Source organism: Dermacentor silvarum, chromosome 4, assembly GCF_013339745.2.
Source record: "Dermacentor silvarum isolate Dsil-2018 chromosome 4, BIME_Dsil_1.4, whole genome shotgun sequence".
NCBI classification, from domain to species: Eukaryota; Metazoa; Arthropoda; class Arachnida; order Ixodida; family Ixodidae; genus Dermacentor; species Dermacentor silvarum.
Window position 1 is genome coordinate 76,214,069 of NC_051157.2, and position 18,645 is coordinate 76,232,713.

The window sequence follows — 18,645 nt, forward strand, 5'->3', positions numbered from 1 at the left end:
GAAGGAGCTCTTTGAGAGAGAAGCAGGGGAGGTCAGCGTAGGCTTTGATCGGAACGTTACTTGCAGTTGCGAAAGCCGGGCAATCGCTCAGGAGTTATACCAGCGTTTCCAGCCGGTGCGGATAGCGTGGAGAAAGGCCTGCGATCCCTTCCTGCCAAACCCTGTCCTGGGAAGAGTAAGGGACAGGCGACCATGGGAATCTGAGTGACCCGCGTTAGTGCCGTGTGTAAAGCCCCTTTAGCCGAACACCCGCCGCGGTGTTAGCGACTGTGGTGTTTCGCTGGTGTTGCGGGATAGCGGGAACACGAGGTCGCGGTATCAAATCCCGGCGCATTTAGATGGGGGCGAAATGCAAAAACGCCCGTGTGCCATGCATTGGGGGCACGTTAAAGATCTGGTGGTCAAAATTAATCGCGGGTACGTACCCCACTACGGCGTGCCTCATAATCAAATCGTGGTTTTGACACGTAAAACCACACAATTCGATATTCTTTATCCGAACGTCGAGTCACTGTATGTGCAGCATATACAGTAACTCTAGCCTAACGTTGTGGCCCGCGCCGCCCAACGACGACGGGCTCGTCGAGAATGGGGTGCAGGGGTCGTGAGCCTGCCTTGCCAGCTCGTCGGCAGCCTTGTTTCCGGGTGGTCCCACGTGAGAGGGGAATCACTGAATCGCGACGTCGCAGCCGTGCTCACGGGGTGGGTGCGGCTTGTTTGTCAGAGGTTGGCATAATGCGGAAGAATGCTTACCCTTCAGAAGCTGATGCAACGCGCTCTTGACCTCACCGGTCGTACTTAACTGTAAACCGACATGGCTCCGTTCTTCGAGAAAGCCAGTTCCGTAGCTGCGTCTTGTGTTGCACTGGACCTCATCCACGGGCGTGCTTTTTCTAGCGTCCTCCGCGGTCTACCACTGCCGGACTGACGGATCTCCACCATGTGGCTTACTTACTTATGGAGTCCTTTTTCGATAGTTCCCAGGACGGTCAACGCGTGACGGGGACTGCTGCGGTGACGTGCTATGTAATTCCTTCGGCACTATGTATGACACTGTAAGCTACGAGTTCCTTTCTTCGCATTGAAGTTTGGACTAACTAATGACTGTACGGTTGATCGATGAAATGAAGAGGAATAGAAAACTACCGCATGCTATCACTCTGGAGTTGTACGCGCTGGTATCATGACAGCCGCATTGACATCATCTGTTTCGCAAAGCACATATATTGTAAAGCATAGCTGAGCACGTACCCGCGGATATAAACGTTGCCTCCGCTGCCATTATAGAGAGATATGTGGTCTTTCATTTTAACTGGAGAAGTCGTCTGACCGCAGGCCTCGAAAGCTGTTATCCAGATCAAGGGCGAGAAATGAAGCTATCGGCACACACAAGAAATAAATCAATTGGATTCGATTTTATTTCCTTTTCTAGAAAGGAGTAACCGGAACTAAATTGGAGTGGCGATGTGGGCTAGTTGGTTACTCATCCTGAAACGAGCGAGTTGTAGCATGGACAGGGAACACGGCCACGAGGAGGCACAAAAGAATACACATGCTGTGTGTGTATTCGTGTGTGCATTCTTTTGCGCCTTCTCGTGACCTTGTTCCCTGCCTGCGCTACTATTAACTCGTTTCAACCGGTACTAAAAAGCTGCAGCTTGACACGGGTTTCCGACTCTCAACAAGGCGTCAACAGAAGTGCATACATCCCAACGCTCACAAACAAAACCGTTCAAGTGCTTTAAAACAGAAATACGTAAAAAAAGGACGAAGAAATAAAAATAAACGGTACGTACCACTATACAATCATACATTAATTAGCTTGTGTGATAGGAACCAAAGCTACGAAAAATGAATATTACTAGCAACTTCCATAAAAGGACACCGCTGCACATCAGCATTAACGATCACAAACACATGCAGCACTCGTAGCTATTTGCGAGGTCACACGAAGTCCCACATCACTTCCAAAAATGCTATATAATGTTTGCAAGCTGGCTTGCCAGCAAGCGGTATAACTAAAAGAAAAGTGCACCGGCGCTCCAACAACTTGAAGTATGAAGACGCGAGTTTGTTGTGCTGGTTGTGCAATTTGAGCCAAGCTGTCACTCGACTAGGAATATATGTATGGGGGTATATCACGCGTCTCACTGTAGCATCTTCAAAGCTCAAAAGGTCAGAAAGGGGAGCAGCGCTTTAACCCTCGCTCCCAGGAACATTCTTGTACTGTAAAATAACTTGCGCCCTTAAATGTAAATAAGGGTGTAAATTTGTCTATAAATCACACCCTTGCACCGTTTTTAGGTGTAAGGGTGCGAGTTAGGTGTGTATAATTATAATAGCGGACTCACCGGACGGTTCACAGTTATTTTTTGATTTAGGCTGAGTGGATCGATCTCATATAAAGATAAAGTAAACTATTATTGTAGCACACCCGGGTATAGCCTGCTCGGCTAAGACTAGCTGCTGGCAGTTTCCAAATGGTCTAGGAACCACACAAACGTGACAGCAGTGACAATAGCATGCATTACAATCATTACTTATCGTATTTTTTTTAACGAAGCCCTCACATTTTCACAAGAAACAAGAAGCGCATACGAGTATTAGACACATACGTAAATTATTTTGACAAACACTGTACGCGCGCTCAAGTGCTCAGGAGGCTAGTCGCTAGGTTATATTTCGCAGCTGTGCCATGTCCGTCCCATGTGTTTTCTCGATAAGTATGGCACGATGGCGTGAAAATGACGAAAGGAGGAAAAAAAAAATGTCGACCAGTGCTGCACACTTTGTTTATTGAACATTCGGTCACTCCTGTAGTTCAGTGGTGCTCACTCCTGAGCAGTCACAGAAGGGCTCACATAAAAAAAAAAGAAAAAAGTAAAGAAGAATGTCCTTCAACGACGCACTATATAGCGTGGAACGAGGAACCATGTTCGGGAGCCTACTTGCTGGCCTCGAGTCTCCTGTACTCGGAATGGGCGCAGCGCGGCGGCGACTGCTGACGGGCTTGCTGTGCTCTTTCAGTTGGCGCTGCGGCTGCAGCGGCGATGGCGGCGGCAGTGGGCTCGCTGAAGATCGACGACTGGCGTTCTGTGCTCGAACGGCGCCACGTGAGCCAGGGGTCCCCTTGATTGGGCTGTGGTCCGGCCTGTGCACGGCGTGGAGGCGCAGAACCAGCCGACGAGCTGCGCCCGGAGTCCGTCACAGGTGCTACCCGTGTGCTGCGTAGCAGTAGCAATATATTGCAGTTAGGAAGGGGGGAGGGGAGAGGGGGAGAAAGGAAGGAAAATACCGTAGCCGCCGTAAATGTCTCACTTTGCAGAGGACACGTGAACTGTCTGGCGGCCATGGGAGAATATACGAAATAATAGGAGAGATAGAGAGAAGGTACAGGGAAGTTACAATAGGAATGGTTAAAGAGAGAGAGAGAAAAAAAACAACAACAAACAAACTAGTATATAGAATAAACTAGGCAATGCGCGAGCGTTATCGGCGTTCCCCATTGAAACAGGCGTTGCACAATCGGCCCCCTAATGTGACCAAATGAAGCAACTTCTCATTTATTCCAAAGTGGGACAGCATTTGCGCGCAGCACCCGCTGCGGTGGCGTTTTGTTGCTGAGCGCGAAGCTGTAAGCACCTAACCTATTTGTTAGAAACTACGATTTGGACCACATCTTTCATGGCAATACTTGCATAATATTTCTGAAATAGATACCGCTTCCACACCCACTGCCTTAATAGTTTGTGCTGATGATGGTAGTCTATATAGCTTTACTTCGCAACCTTTCTTGCATATACCCTCTGCATATCCCATCTACCATACATTTACATTTCCCCTTTACCTACCGAGTACTGTTCGGCTAGGGTTGAATTCGCAATTATTTTCGGTCATAAGTGATGTTTGCCACTGGCCGGCTGCCTTTGGTGATAATATGTCTAACATCACGATTGGCTGGCATTTTGTCTCACGAACAGCACTAGCGTAAGAATATTTTTGTGGATACGGACCATGAGAAGGAGGAGGAGGCCCTGTTGTTCATCTATCTATACTTTCTTTTCTCCACTCAACCTCGCTTGCGATATCTCCGTTGGGCAGGAGAGGATATCTCCGTCGCCCTCACTCACCATCTGTCCATGTTGGGGAAGGGCTCGCTCTCGACGTCGGAGCCCCCTCCGCCGCCGGCCCGACAGTTGGCCGTCCAACGCTTGCAGTCCCCGCCGGTGGAGTCAGCCACTCCGAGATCCATCGGAGGCAGCACGACCACGGCGGCTCCGCACAGCGCCCGGGGCAGGGGCGCCAGGCTGGGCGTGAAGGCGTTGAGCGCGGTGCGGTAGCAGGACACGGCACGGATGCCCGACTTGGTGTCCGACGACAGGCCGCCCACCATGTAGACGCTGTCGCCTGCGTCACCCCAAGGCGTTCCCTATTTTAAGGTGACGTGACGTTACTGTTCCACCTTCAAGCCAAGGGAGAGAGAGAAAACTCTATCGGATAATCACGGCTACAGCAGTGGTCAGTAGCAGAGTATACTAGTGATTATAGTAGTTATAGCAGTGATTATAGCAGCGAGCCTCAGTCCAGAGGCTCGCTGGTCGCTCGCATCATTGCCGATTCGATGTAAGCGACCAAGTAAGGTTGGTGCCAGGTGGATCTGGCCTGAGAATGCCACTTGGGAGAAGATAGCCACGCACCAGGAGGAGACATTACATATGCATAGGCTGAGTTGAGCCTATAGGAAGGAAGTTATGGAGATCGGGGTCTACGTTTTCATATAATGCGTGTTGCGTTAGAGTGCCCGTTGCAGTATTTACACTTTCACAGGGAGTCAGTTACGAATCTCCGTATAAAATAGTTTCTGGTTTGTGTTAATATATTTGTTTGTACTTGCCTAATGAATGTGCCTTGCCATCTAATTAGCTCCGTGTCGATGGATGGGAACAGTTTTCTATTCTTCTGGTACAATCTGAGGATAGGTGGTTCTGGCTTTTATAGTGGCTGGTCAGAGTCGGGGAAGGAGGCGAGTCCGGCGTGAAGCTCAGGCGAGCTAGTTATACAAGGCCAATTACAGAAAGGACAACCAATAAAGGCGTGACGGGGTAGGTCTCCTCTCCTTAACTACAGGATGCTAGGTGAATCAATTTGTTGCACTTCCCTGCTTACATAAAATTTTGCTCTTTGTTACACGATTTCCCTTGCCACACTATTTCCCAATTTCGTTCGATTATGTCTCTCCTGCTCCACTTCTCATGCTGTTTCTTATATCCTCTTCCTTTCCAGTTTTGCATATCTCTGTGAAGCGGTACGGGGAAGCTACATTCCTTTCACCTCGTCGTATCACCTCGTCGGTATCTTGATATTTGGACAGGGGCCTTGATAGGCATACGGGCCTTTAGGTCACTACCCGATCACCTCATTGACCCCTCTAGACGACTCGTAGGGCTCTGCGAACGACAGTTTAAGAAACACTACTGCAGAGCCTGCTGGAGACGCTATACATGCAAAGCTCGAGTATAAAGCTGCGAAACGTCGTCTCCTGAGCTAGAGCACCTTCATACGCACGGCTACACCAGCGCTTGAGCCTGTGTGTCTATGAAAAGGTTCCCTATTCTGAAGAAGAAGAAGAAGAAGAATTTTATTTATTCATTCACGAAAATAAAATCACAGTAACAAGGTATACAGAAGGAGGTCCCAAAGCTCAAGTCTGTAAGGGGACCTCCTGTTCTAATTAATAAGAACAAAACAAATTAGGTTAGAGCAAATGCAGCAAAGTTGTAAAGTTGTCTACAAATAATTACACACGACAGCAGAATAATTGAAACATTATATAATAGTATACCGAATTTCGCTTTCAACAAATAAAAAGTAACAAAACAATTCAGGTTAATGCAAATGCAACAAAGAGGTAGAATTGTTAACATGTATTAATGGAAGAAAACAAGCAAACTGAAAACATGGCATAACGCTGTACAGAATTACATCTTGTAATCAATTAAAAGCAAAACAAATCAGGGGAAGTGAAATGTAGCCAAGGGGCAGGGTTTTCACAAGTACTGACACAAGGAAACAAGTGGACTGAGATGTGGTGAACTGTTAAACAGATATAATGGTTTACACGTAAATGAAGCAAACAGAACATGTTAAATTACATCACAGCATTCACAAGTTAAGTAAATATGAGAATAAACGCTTTTTAAAGCTGCCTTCCTCTGCACCCCCTTCTTTAAAGAGTGTTGTGTGCGAAGAGCTTATGGAATACGCAATGTCATAATCAAATACTGAGTGACCTTGACATATATCGTTCCATTTTGTCGGCCATATCGCTGCACTCACCGTAGGCGACGGTGCCCACGTCGTGGTATCCCTGGTCGAAGGTGCCTCTCCGCTCCCAGCAGTGGTCCAGGCACGACCACACGTCGCCCAGGCTGTCCAGCTCGTTGTCCCTCACCGAGCAGCCGCCCAGCGCGAACAACTTGTTGTCCACCGCCACCAGCGAGAAGAAGCATCGGGGAGTCGGAAGAAAGCTCACGTGGAAGTAGAACCTGCATACATCTTGTGGAGTTGCATATGCGGCAAAGCACTCATGACGAGGAGCGCTCATTAGTTTGTTGCCGTAGTCCACCAATAGGCACCCGTGTTGGTTACATAAAGCGGTCGCTAAATGAGTGACAAGTCAAATGACTTGCAGTGATAGCACTCGTCTCCTTCCTCTTAAATGTTTTTTTTCTTCTGCGCTGTTTCCCCACCTTTTATTGTGTGGTCTCAAGTTATGTGGACAGTCGCTAGACTTACGTTTTCCATTTCCTCCTACTTTTTTGACCTTGTGCCCCCGTAGAATTTTATTTTTCCTAAGTGAACACAGGTTCAGCCATCACACCGAAAAAAAGACGAAGAATCCTTCATACGTGTACAATGCGTTGGCGGGCTAGTTGGTGCGAATCCATAATTACTTGTTTAGCGCAAAAACAACGGTCACGTGAAAGACGACAGGACAAGGGAGCTTCATACGTGTGTTTAGAAGGAAAGGCGGTTCAAACAATCAACGTGATTCTTAACAATGATCTCCACACGAACAACTCTACTGCTGCCGTTCACCCTATGTGTTACCCTATGGCAGAGGCAAAGGATATACCTGCCGTGGCATCTCAGTGGCTATGGCATTTCGCTGCTGAGCTCGAGGACGCAGATTCGATCCCAGCCGCGGCGGCCGCATTTCGACGGGGACAAAATGCAAAAACGCCCGTGTACTTAGACTTAGACGCACGTTAAAGAGCCCTATAGGTGGTCAAAATTAATCCGGAGTCCCCCATTACGGCGTGCCTTATAATCAGGCACCCCGCAGGTTAAGTTAGTTGCCGAGGCAGAGGTTCGGCTCCACGTTATGCGAATTATGCTCACGTCATCATGAACTCTATGTAACTTTGGGTGAAGAAGAAGAAGAAGAAGAAGAAGAAGAAGAAGAAGAAGAAGAAGAAGAAGAAGAAGAAGAAGAAATGGCCGTGCGTACTCGCAGCTGCTCAAGTCGAAGCAGTCGACGTCCGAGATGACTACGAGGCCTGCTCGGGAGTCGGTGAGCCCGCCGGCGAGCCAGAGGCGGCCGTCCATCTGCGTGCTGCCTGCGGCCATGCGAGGCCTGCACAGGCGGCACGGCAGCTCCTGCCACTGGCGCCGCTCCTCCAGGCACAATGCCTCCACCGACGACAGGATCCTGCGGGGCCGTGAGGTAGAAATTGTGTTAAGCGCCTCTCTAAAACGCAAAACCGGAGGAAAAGGAGCAGGTTGATAGCTGAAATAATTTTATTTGAATACTACGGTCAAAACCGGAATATAGGTCGAACTTTTTTTCAAAAAAACCATAGCGAAAAGTCTACCCTCGTCTTATATACCGGACATTGGCGGAAAAACTACGGAAGTCTTGCAACAATGGGCAGATGAAGTAAACAGCCGCCTTCGCCATCGCATTCAGGCTGCTTTTTCACATTTTGTTTCAAAATGAGCGGAAGCCGACGGCAATTCACGGTCACTTTCAAGAAAAAGGCGATTGAGTACGCGATGGGCTTCGTATCGTGCGACCATCGACCCGCGTGTTTGTCAGCACCTTATCATCACGGCACGGAGCAGCATTTAAATAAATACTGTCACTATTGTGCAACCGGCTGAGTCGCATTTGTTTAAAGGTAACGGTGTCTTTCGGTACTTTTGCCATTTAAAAATTTTTTTTTTCGTTTTTAGAATTGGTTAATTGGGGGGTCGACCTATATTCCGGTTCGACCTATGGTCCGGTTTTTACGGTAATTAGGTATACGCATTCTCTGTAAGCGTTGCTCGTAGGGTGCGTGCAGGAGGACCTAACTTAATGATGCTTATCACAAAGAAATCAGCGCTGCACGTCTGTTCTTTTATGACTGAGTTTACGCATGAACATCTGTTTAACGCGGAAACGCCTGAAGCCTGAAAATTTCAAGGCTTCTTGTCGAGAGCGTGTAACCGAACTGAAATCGTCGCTGAGAAGCATCTCAAGTAATGATGAAGATGTAAAAAGAAAGAAAGGGTTGAATTCCTCCATGCAGTCAGAGTCGGTTACCGGTTGATGTGCCAGGCGTCATTACGCAAGTAACCAATCTTTTCTAGCTATATACGGCAGCATAACTACAGTCCTTTTATAGTGAGGGCTGTATGTGCCGATCTGAGCCTTAAATAGAGTGTGCGCGTGGCCGCCTATTCGTATTGTCAGGTTATGCTGTTGCTGCTTGTGAGCTGTGAGCACTAAAGCTTCTCGCAGGTCTAGAAATTTTGTTTTTCTTCATCCCAATGCCTGGCCTCTCTTCTTTGTTCCCTGCCTCCCTTCCTCTCTCGCGCCTGTAGCAGAAATTATCGAATCGTCCGCAAACGTCAGAATCGTCGTGGTGTCCCTATTTAGCACACTCAATTTACCAACTTCGAAGTGCTCTAAAAGGCCTACGAGTTACATCTGCGTTCATCTGCCTTGATTCTAAAACCAAACGGAGATGTTCTTATGCTTCACAAACGTGTGTCGAAGGCAGCACTCAGTCTACGCGTACACGTAGTGTTTTGCATGCAGTTCGTGCACGCGAGGGCCGAATCGTTGGCTCACTCACTCTCCATTTGAGCTCCTGCCCCCGACTACGAAGAGCGTGCCATCGAAGCAGGCGGCGGCGTGGTACGCCCTGCTGCGCGCCATGTTGGGTAGCGGCTGCCATTGCTTCTTCGTGAGATCGTACGAGAAGCACATGCAGGTCGGCTCCAGGTTCGAACGATGCGGTCTGGTAGTTGTCGTAGCCTCCTGCCAGTTGAAACCTGTCACTCCGTTATGGGTTACTTGCGCAGCGAACGGTCGAAAAATAAGGTAAAGTGACGGATCCGCACGCTAAACTAATGGCATTTTTTTATGTGCCAAAGAAAGAGTGAGTAAATTTCAGCTGGATGATTGAAGCCCGAGCTCTGCTAGTCAACGATATTCGAGGAAGACTCGACGTAGGATCGAATATCGCAAAACTGGTGGTTTTGGCAGCTCAGCTGCTTATAATTTTACGTGTGCCAAAATAGAGAACGCGGAAGGAAAGACTTACTCCTGGCGAGGTTCCAACGCTTCATTCCATTTGGCGATGGTGTTGGCAGTGAAGCAACAAAATTAGTAGAAAGTGCTCACTTCGTACAAAGCACTTGATTAAAATGAAATGCCGCACAGAAATGCAACCAAAGGAAAGAAACAGCTCACACTGGAAACCTCATCACTTGCGCCTTCGACACCGAGATGGCGGAATCAATGGTACCCAATTCTAATACCCAATGTCAAGCAGGCCAAAGCCCACGCTAATTTATTTAATGCAATGAAGTACCTCGAGAAGCAACGATACCAGAATCTCTTAATAAACCTGCGTCACGGTGAATATGTTTCTGTGAGTTTGTAATTGGTAAGCGAAGAGTTTAGATAATTGATTTTGCGAGATGAAAGAAAGGAAAGAACTGGATAGGTTACTTCGTGCTTACCTGTGATGTACAATTTGTCTCTATGCAGCACTGCACAGTGGTGATGCCGGGGCATCGGGAAACTTTCTAGCTTTTCCCAGACATTCTTTTCAATGTGGTACCGAAGAATCTTGGTGCCTGCGAAGGGGAAAACGTACGCAGTTTTAAGGAAGAAAGCTAACTCTATTAAATAACTTGATATGCGCCGTAGGATATCTAAAAGAACTAATGATAACAAGGGATTCTTCGTAAAACCCGCATGATTATGTGAATTATCAATTCTGCAGAAGCATTCAAGGCGGAAACAGATTCATGAAAGAGAATATTATCATCCACCAACCTGAAGCACAAAAATACAAACGAGCAAAGGAAACATAACGGGTTTGTTCAACTCAACACATCAAGTTGCTCAACCCCTGAATACAAAAATCATAGTTTAACAGGCTACAGTTCACCGCAAGTAGCTTTGATTTAGCAAAAATGAGTAGCAGCGTGTGCGGCTGACCGCGGATCAGTTAACGGGCTCTGATGACGAAGACGATCGTGACGTCATCGTGGGTATCGGCGAGGCGCGTGATTCAAATGAAGCGCTCACATGACCCCTGTGTTGACGCCATCCTCGCGGCCGGTTTTCTCGCCGCAACACTCAACGCGCGATGGGGGCGGAACTTCGAAAAAAAATTTGAAGGGTGATTACGGCGCTTCTACGCACACATCAAAGTAAGTTGAATTATACTGTGGCAGCCTTCCACACCATGGTAAATCTTCAAAATTCTACAACCTTCTCAGAGTACCTGCTACCTGCAATAACTCGCAACTTTCACTGCAGGGCTGAAACCTGGAATACACGTCTGGTTAGTCGCAGCCACAGTTGCGCGCCATCTGTGCACCTGTTGGTACGACCGTGGTTATTGTTGTGGCTACTCCTGCGAACACAGTGACACCTGTAAGTTGTTCTTAAAAGTGAATTTAGTGGTCGTGCCCATGAGTGTACTAATAAACGTTGACAGTCACTTTAGCATAAGCTAAAGAGGACGAAGGTGAAAGCCTGCGCGCTCACGAGCTATCACGCTCATTTATTAAATTACTAGACATTCTCATTCGAATGCGTTGTTACTTCCTATTACGTGTTTTCTCTCAGCGAAAGTCGTGGTTGGAGCGTCTTAATTAACCTAATTAACTGTGCCTTAACACCAAAGGTCGTGGGTTCGAGTGCCTTAACGCTATGTGAGTTAACTGTGCCTTAATAAACTTCCTTATTTAACACCAAAGGGCGTGGCTTCGACTCCCATCAAGTTTGGTGACATTCCGCTGGACGGTAATTTTTTCGACTCATGAGCCATTTAAGACTTACGCCTTAAAAATTCGCTACGAAATTGTACTGTGAAGCTGGCTTCTCCACAATAACACACAATGTGTGGGGAAAGCATCGCCTTAAAAATTTGCTACGAAATTGTATTGTGAAGCTGGCTTCTCCACAATAGCCCACAATGTGTGGGGAAAGCATCGCCTTAGAAATTTGCTACGAAATTGTAGCACTTTCCCCACTACGAGTAGTGGGGAAAGCATATTTTTCTGAGCCCGTTCGTTTGGCTGGATATTGCGTCGTCGTGACATGGGGTGCCTGCAGGGAGTACGCGCTCTAGCCTTCGCGACGCTTCGCACCGCTTGCTGCACGGGCGCATTGCCTAGTGGATAGTTGGGCGATCAACTTGACATAGCGAATGCCTGAAAGGTTAGGCGCATAGACAAAAGGTATAATATGACGGTCAGTACGAACGCACTTCAGAAGTACAGATGAGAACACACCAGGAAAAGGAAAAACAGTCCATAGGTTAGCAAATTCGGGTGAAACACAGTTGGAAGTGAGGATGAAGTTTTGAAAGCTACCCAATGGCATTGCGACGGTGCAAAAATGTGCAAGCCGAAAAACGGAAGTCAATTAAGCTGCTTTGAGAAAGGCACAGAAACATCGATGCGGCCTCTCGAGCCACAGGCAACCACCGTGAGAGAGCTCTTGATTGGGTGGAAGAGTCGATTTACTGCCAAAACAAGAGCACGGTCGCGCACGACAAGGGTAGAGGCAGGCGACTTGTAAGAAGATGTCGAATCTTTTACAGCCTGACGCTCGCTTGCTCACCTTGAATTTAGCACAGCAAATCAGCACACTGCTACAGTTAGCTTCGCTGCTCAGCGCTGTCTGCGCAAGAGCAGATGTTGCCTCGCAATATCATTGTGCGGCCGCGGGCAACATAAAACGCGCTGCTTTTGCGTGCGGCAGCGCCGAGTAAAGCACACTTGTTTAAGGAGTGCCAACGGTGCGCTTCTTATTGCAGCGGTGACACAACCTGCACGCTTGAAACGACTTCTCACTGAGCATGCGATGCCCTGTTCTTGTTCCACGCCTTGCACAGTGCTTTCTCGAGGCCTGCAGCTGGCGGTAATAACCCGGCACTTCTTAGCCGACATTCACTTCGAGTAATTACGGCGCGAAAACTCACAAGTACGAAAACAACACAGGGTACGCGTTTGCTCTTCATGCTTTTATCTCCGTATTGTTCTACGGTTCCTTTTCTTCAAGATGAAATGGATCCGACTCGTCCTACCCGCCGTGGTGGCGTAGTGACTATGGCGTTGTGCTACAGATTACGAGGTCGCGGGATCAAACCCCGATCGTGGCGACCGCATTTCGACGGGGAGCGAAATGCAAAAACACCCGTGTACTGTGCATCGGAGGTACGTTAGGGAAGCCCAGATGGATGAAAATAATCCGGAGTCCCCCGCTACGGCGTGCCTCATAATCATATTGTGGTTTTCGCGTGAAGAATCCCATAATTTAACTTTTTTAATTTAAATAAGGAATCCGACTCGTCCAACATGCATCGGTTCTGCATTTCTGAGCCCGCCGTTGGAAATGTCTAAACAAGTTAATACGTACCGACGGCGGTGTCACCTGGTGCTTCCGGGTCGAAACCACCCACGACGAGCAACACCGGCGAGCGTGGGTCGCGGGCGTGCCCTCCCGAAGTGCAGGCGCTGAGGCCCTCGTACGGGTCGTCGCTCCACGCTGAGAGCGGGATCTCGGCCCGGTTGCGGAGCAGGTAGTCGGCCAAGGGATCGCTGTGAAACATGGGCTCCCGCTGCGCTGGAAACTGTGGAGTCGCAAGTTTTGTGCATCGATGCCAGGTAAATATGCAAAACAAGAACGAGAAGATGGGGAAGTTTGAAGACTTAAGAGGCTGAGCCTCGGTACGGTGTCAGCTGTGTCGTCTAGTGGAAAGGAGGTGTGCGAGTGATACGTGGTCAGCGATGGCCTTAGTTTGTGCGACTGACTAGCACAGTCACAGCGTTCTTTCCGCGTTTCGAAGAGCCTGGAATACTGTCTGTCTGTGGATTTTTCTGACAACCTAACTTGGTGAGTCGACCGCTTAGTCGTCGATGCAGCGTTTTCTCTCAACGGGTTGATGCAGGGTTGCCGTGATACAGTGCTAAACCAAGATGCCGCACTGCGACTTAGAAGGGGGAAATTGAAAGAAGCTCTCTAGGGTTTCTCTAGTCCCAACTTATGGTAAGGGTTAGGAATCGAGAGAGAGAGAGAGAGAAAGAGAGAAAGAGAGAAAGAGAGAGAGAGAAAGAGAGGGAGAGAGAGGGAGAGAGAGAGTATTCTGACGCATTAGTGGGTTTGTGAGTGTGAATGAGCGCTTCAATCGTCTCAAGGCGCGAGAAACCGCGAGATAAGGGGCGCCGAAGTGGTATGACCACTGTTGTCCACGTCTTCCGTGCACGCGTCTTTAAGTGCTTTGATGCGTTCGTGCGTTTATGCGCGTCAGTAAGTGTTTAAATGGTTTCAAGGTGCGAGCTCTCACGAGCGATGCAGAGCACGCGTTGGCTGAAGCCGCGCCAATCCAAGCCACTGAAATCTATAGCGAAGGGTCCGCTTTGGTGGCTAGGCCATCATCTCTTGATATCGAGAACCAATCTCATGAAGGCTGCCGATATTACGCCCGAAGTTTGCTTTCTAGGTGACGAAGAAAAACAAAACTCTACAACCTCATCCACTTACCGTGAAAAGGACAAACAGGGCAAAATTTGCTACGCGTTTGGCCACAGGCGTGCAGGCTGTGCCCGCTTGAGTGCACAGCCTGCCTTGTCGGCCCATGACGTTGTTTCTGTTTCACCCTGATGGCGGAAACCTCCGGAAGACCTAGCCATAAAACGCTTATGCGTTCAATTTTTTATCTAAAGATGAAAACAAATCTTTGAGAGAAGGTTCTTATAGTCCAAAGTGATTTTGAATTTATATTTAGTGTCCCTTTAATTATACAGTTTGCTTATATCTTCCAGTATCACAACGCTAAACAAAATGAAGGAGGGTGAAGATGCTGTCCAAGTTAGTTGCAGAGAGAATAGCCAAGCATGGCATAGTCTGTTCGCCATCATTAGACCTGCAGGGTTAACAAAATGAAAAAAAAAGAAAAAAAAAAGAGAAGCGTTCCACGAGAGAACACATGTGAAAAAAGAAAAGCAAATGTCAGAAATGCGGCGTAGCCATGACGTGACACGCCCTTAGTATTGAACCTCCAACGAGTGGGCGCGGTTCGGCGTTCAGCTTCATTATGTGCGGTCCGTAGAGAGGAATTAAAAAAAGAAAAAAAAAAGAAGAGCGAGCATCACGCATATTAGAAATTTCTGAACTCGCGGTCGTCGAGATATGTGGCAGCGCTCACGAAATCATTACGTCGGTCGTCGAATCCGGAGAGTACAACAGTTTTGATTGCCAGTCGCAAAGGCAGAATTATGACGAAAATAGCCTGCCTATTGATGCAGGTTAAGAAACTCCGTGTGGTCAACTAATCCAGAGCTTCCGCCGCATTGAATCTCCAAAATCCTCAGTAAACAGATAAGTTAGGCATTCACCGACTACTTATAAATATCCGATACGCTACTTTTCTTCCAGATAGATTTATTTCGCTTTTATTAGGTGTTTTAGTAATACGTTGGCCAAATAATCACCTTTTAATCTTAGCCCACTGCTTTTAGGAATTACTCAGTTTTCGCTGAAACGCCCAGTGTAGAGATAATAAAAACTATATTTGATTAAAGGTGCAAGGACATCCGCACACACGCAGGTAAACATATGTACGATGCCTGTACCTTATATAGTACCTCACATGTACCTTACATGGCCCATTGATCAAGATCCTAGGGCCTTACGTAGTCCACGCATTGTCTGTCACGGCCAATTCATCGATTGTAGAGAACGTTGCACAACTCGTGGGCAGAAAGTTTTAAAGCGATAGTTTTCTTTGGCTTTTCCCTGCTGTCTTGCCGAACAGACAACAAGGGTCACCTGGTTTTGTGCCTGAATAGACAACTTGCTGCTGCCTAATACCTGGCTTAGTAGACAACTTAGGTCACTGGGTATGTGTCCGAACAAACAACTTCGGCATTGCGTATGTGATATTGGTATGTGCACATTCTTGGCCAATCCACCATAATGGAAGTGCCGAGGTGACAGAAGAGGTACGAGGTGCTACCCAAAAGTTCCGGGAATTTGAAAAGCGCGGGCTAGCTGAGTGTGGTAGATATTTCCGCCGCTAGCTATAGCTAGCAATATGCCTTGCGGATCAGTGTGCTGAACGACTTGCATTTAAGAAGAAGCATTGTTTTGCGAAGTGTTGTTTTGCAACGCAATGTTTCACTGATTTGGCGCATTTCTTAGCAACCAATATGGCAGACTTCAAGAATCGAAGAATTTGCATCAAGTTTTGTTTTAAACTTGACAAAACTGCGGCATAAACTCATCGTATGCTAGAGGACGATTTTGGAGTCGACGCCATGAGCCAAAGTAGGACGTTCTTATGGCATAAGCGCTTCAAAGAGGGTCGAATGTGTGTTGACGACGATGAACCTTCTGGACGCCCGTCAACGAGCACAAATCCGGAAACGATAGAGGAAGTTTGTAAAGCTATCCTTGGAAATCACAGGCTAACTATAAAGGATGTCTGCGACATTGTAGGACAGTTATACGGTACAGTTAAGCGAATTTTGTCGGATGTTTTGAACATGAGGCGCATTTCTGAAAAATTCGTGCCAAGAGTGCTCAGTGACGAACAGAAGCTACACTGTGTTTCTGACTGTACGGAACTGAAGCAACAAGTCAGACAATCCCACATTCCTCTCCAGTGTAATAACCGCCAAATTCTCAGCGGCCGCAAAGCACGTCAAATTTGTGAGAATGCGAAGTCCATGCTCACTGTTTTTTAACAGCGAAGCTGTTTAAGCAGCCGTAATTTGTGGTTCGTGGTTTGTATCAAGAAACTGCCGCTCTGCAGCCATGGCAAACAGGAGGGCGGCGACACCCAGGAGGGCGCCGCGGCGCATGTGCATGCGGTCTCCTCCTCACCAGCTCTCTCCCTTCCTGATCCTCGCCTTTCTTCCCTCCGTGGCGCGCTGAGTCAGGAGGAAAAAAAAAAGTCGAAAGCTTGCACTAGGGCGCGCAAAGCTCAAGACACAGCGAAGCTGGCCGATTGATATCGAGCGGCTAGCCTCCAACGCGTTCGGCGTCAGCAAGCAACAGCGTTCTTGGCACTGTGCCAACCTTGCTTAGCCTGCTTGCGTTTGTGGCATTCCAAGAACGCTGTCGCTCGTCAGCACCGACGCCTACAGCGCTAGTCACGCGAAATGTCGCGAAAGGGAAGGTACCTCCGAAAATTATCGCTCGAGAATACCTTCTTAAATGCGTATTTGAGTTAAACCAAGTTAAGACCTAGCAGCAACCAAGTTAATACCTAGCAGTAGCAGCCAGTAAGACTTTAGGATCGACAGTGTCGCTGTGCCTAAGCTTTGCATGACCGAGTGCAAACTTGTCCGTTTTTTTTACCTACAAGGAATTCTTACCTCCTTGACAAATCGTGAATAGCGAGCGTTACTGTGACACTTTGAGGTGCTTAAGAGAGAGCATTCGTCGCAAGCGTCCGAACGACTGGCAGTGCAACTGGCTTCTTCATCACGACAACGTGCCCGCTCACACATCACTCGTTGTTCGACAGTTCCTGACTTCCAAACAAATCACAGTACTTCCGCACCCACGCTATTCACCTGACCTCGCCCCTTGCGACTTTTTCTTGTTCCCAAAGTTGAAGCTGAGGTTGAAAGAACGTCGGTTTCACACTGTTGAAGAGATCCAGTGGGAGTCGCAGGCGGTCCTCAACATACTGTTGCCTGGAGAGCTCCACGAACGCATGAAATCAGCGGCAGAAACGCGGGGATCGGTGTATACATGCTCAAGGGGACTGCTTTGAAGGAGACAGTGATGATTAGGCGTTATGGTCAACACTTTCTTTTTTACGACTGAATTCCTGGAACTTTTGGGTAGCACCTCGTATGTAGCCTTAAATACAATAAATCGATAGCGCTCCATCCGCAACAGACACCTCTTCGTCGATCGTGGCCGCTTGATGGATAGCTGTTGCAACGAAGTTGCAGCCAGGATGCTATAGGAGTAGTGGGGGCTGCTACGGAGTTTCGACTGTGACAGGTGATTGCAACAAGATATACTATGTCATGGTATCATTTGGCATTGTAGTTGGCAGTGAGATTGCCACTTCGTGTGCCTGCTGATGCACCCATAAGGTTTCGCGGCTCCAGGATGGCATGGGGATATGCAGCAGGCCACACAAGCAAGCTATATCGCTGACATTGACGATCGTCTTTACGATTTATGCCACAATTTCGTTTGTGCCGACACATACATATCTATTGATTTTCTGTGAACCTAAAATTAACATTCATAGTTGCGAAACACATACACACTTTATACCCAAAAATCGGAGCATCTCAGAAATGAAGATGCAAGGAAAACTAGGGATAAGCCGCGCCCACAAATGCACAACAGCCGCAACAAGAGTAAAAAAACAAATGAAAATAGATGTTATTTACAACCAAAACACCCAATTTCGTGAAAGAGAGAACGAGAGAGAGAGAGAGAGAGAGGAGAGAGAGAGAGGAGAGAGAGAGAGAGGAGAGAGAGAGAGAGAAAGAGAGAGAGAAGAGAGAGAGAGAGAAGAGAGAGAGAGAGGCAGGGCCATCATTACTCGTTGCCCAGTGCATCATACCTGTATGGTGAGCGGTGGTGCTTTCCGAAGGATGTTGGCGCTGGCACCGTTGAGGTACCTCGGATACACGGAAGGAGGCGCTGCTGCGGGCGGAGTCTTGATTGTGCTGAATAAGTTCAGGTCCTGAGAGGGGCGCGAAGGACAGTGAAATAAAGTGAAAGTTCGTTTGTACCCGCGCACTTCTTTATTTGCGCATAAAAGACGCACTATTACGCCTCCTATCCTCCAGCATGAGAGTATCTGAGCAGCACGAATGCAACTCGGATTAATTATATGCGATATCTTCACTGATCCCTGGCCGGGGCGGCGGTGGCTGCATATCGATTGAGGATGAATTGCAAAAAACGCTCCTGTAGTTTCACCTGAATTCAGGTGAACGTTAAAGAACACCAGGTGGCAAAAATCAACCCGAAGCCCGTCACGCGGTGTCCCTCTAACCCACTGTAAGGTTTCGGGGAGTTAAACCGCGCAATTTATTTTCACTGTGAATAAATTAGGCGACGAACGGCTTCGGGCGTGAGATGAAGGCGTAGAT

The 18,645-nt window shown here is 47.9% G+C and overlaps 1 protein-coding gene across 1 annotated transcript; it reads right to left on the reverse strand.

Moving 5' to 3' along the window:
• Positions 1-2,826: 2,826 nt before the first annotated feature.
• Positions 2,827-13,124, reverse strand: LOC125944978 (beta-scruin-like). Its single transcript, XM_049666469.1, has 7 exons — positions 12,932-13,124; positions 10,015-10,131; positions 9,123-9,321; positions 7,511-7,711; positions 6,337-6,545; positions 4,131-4,407; positions 2,827-3,224 (listed from the first exon to the last, which is right to left on the reverse strand). The coding sequence occupies exons 1-7, from the start codon at positions 13,122-13,124 to the stop codon at positions 2,945-2,947; spliced, it is 1,476 nt and encodes a 491-aa protein (XP_049522426.1). The 3' UTR covers positions 2,827-2,944.
• Between the last annotated feature and the right edge of the window lie 5,521 nt (positions 13,125-18,645).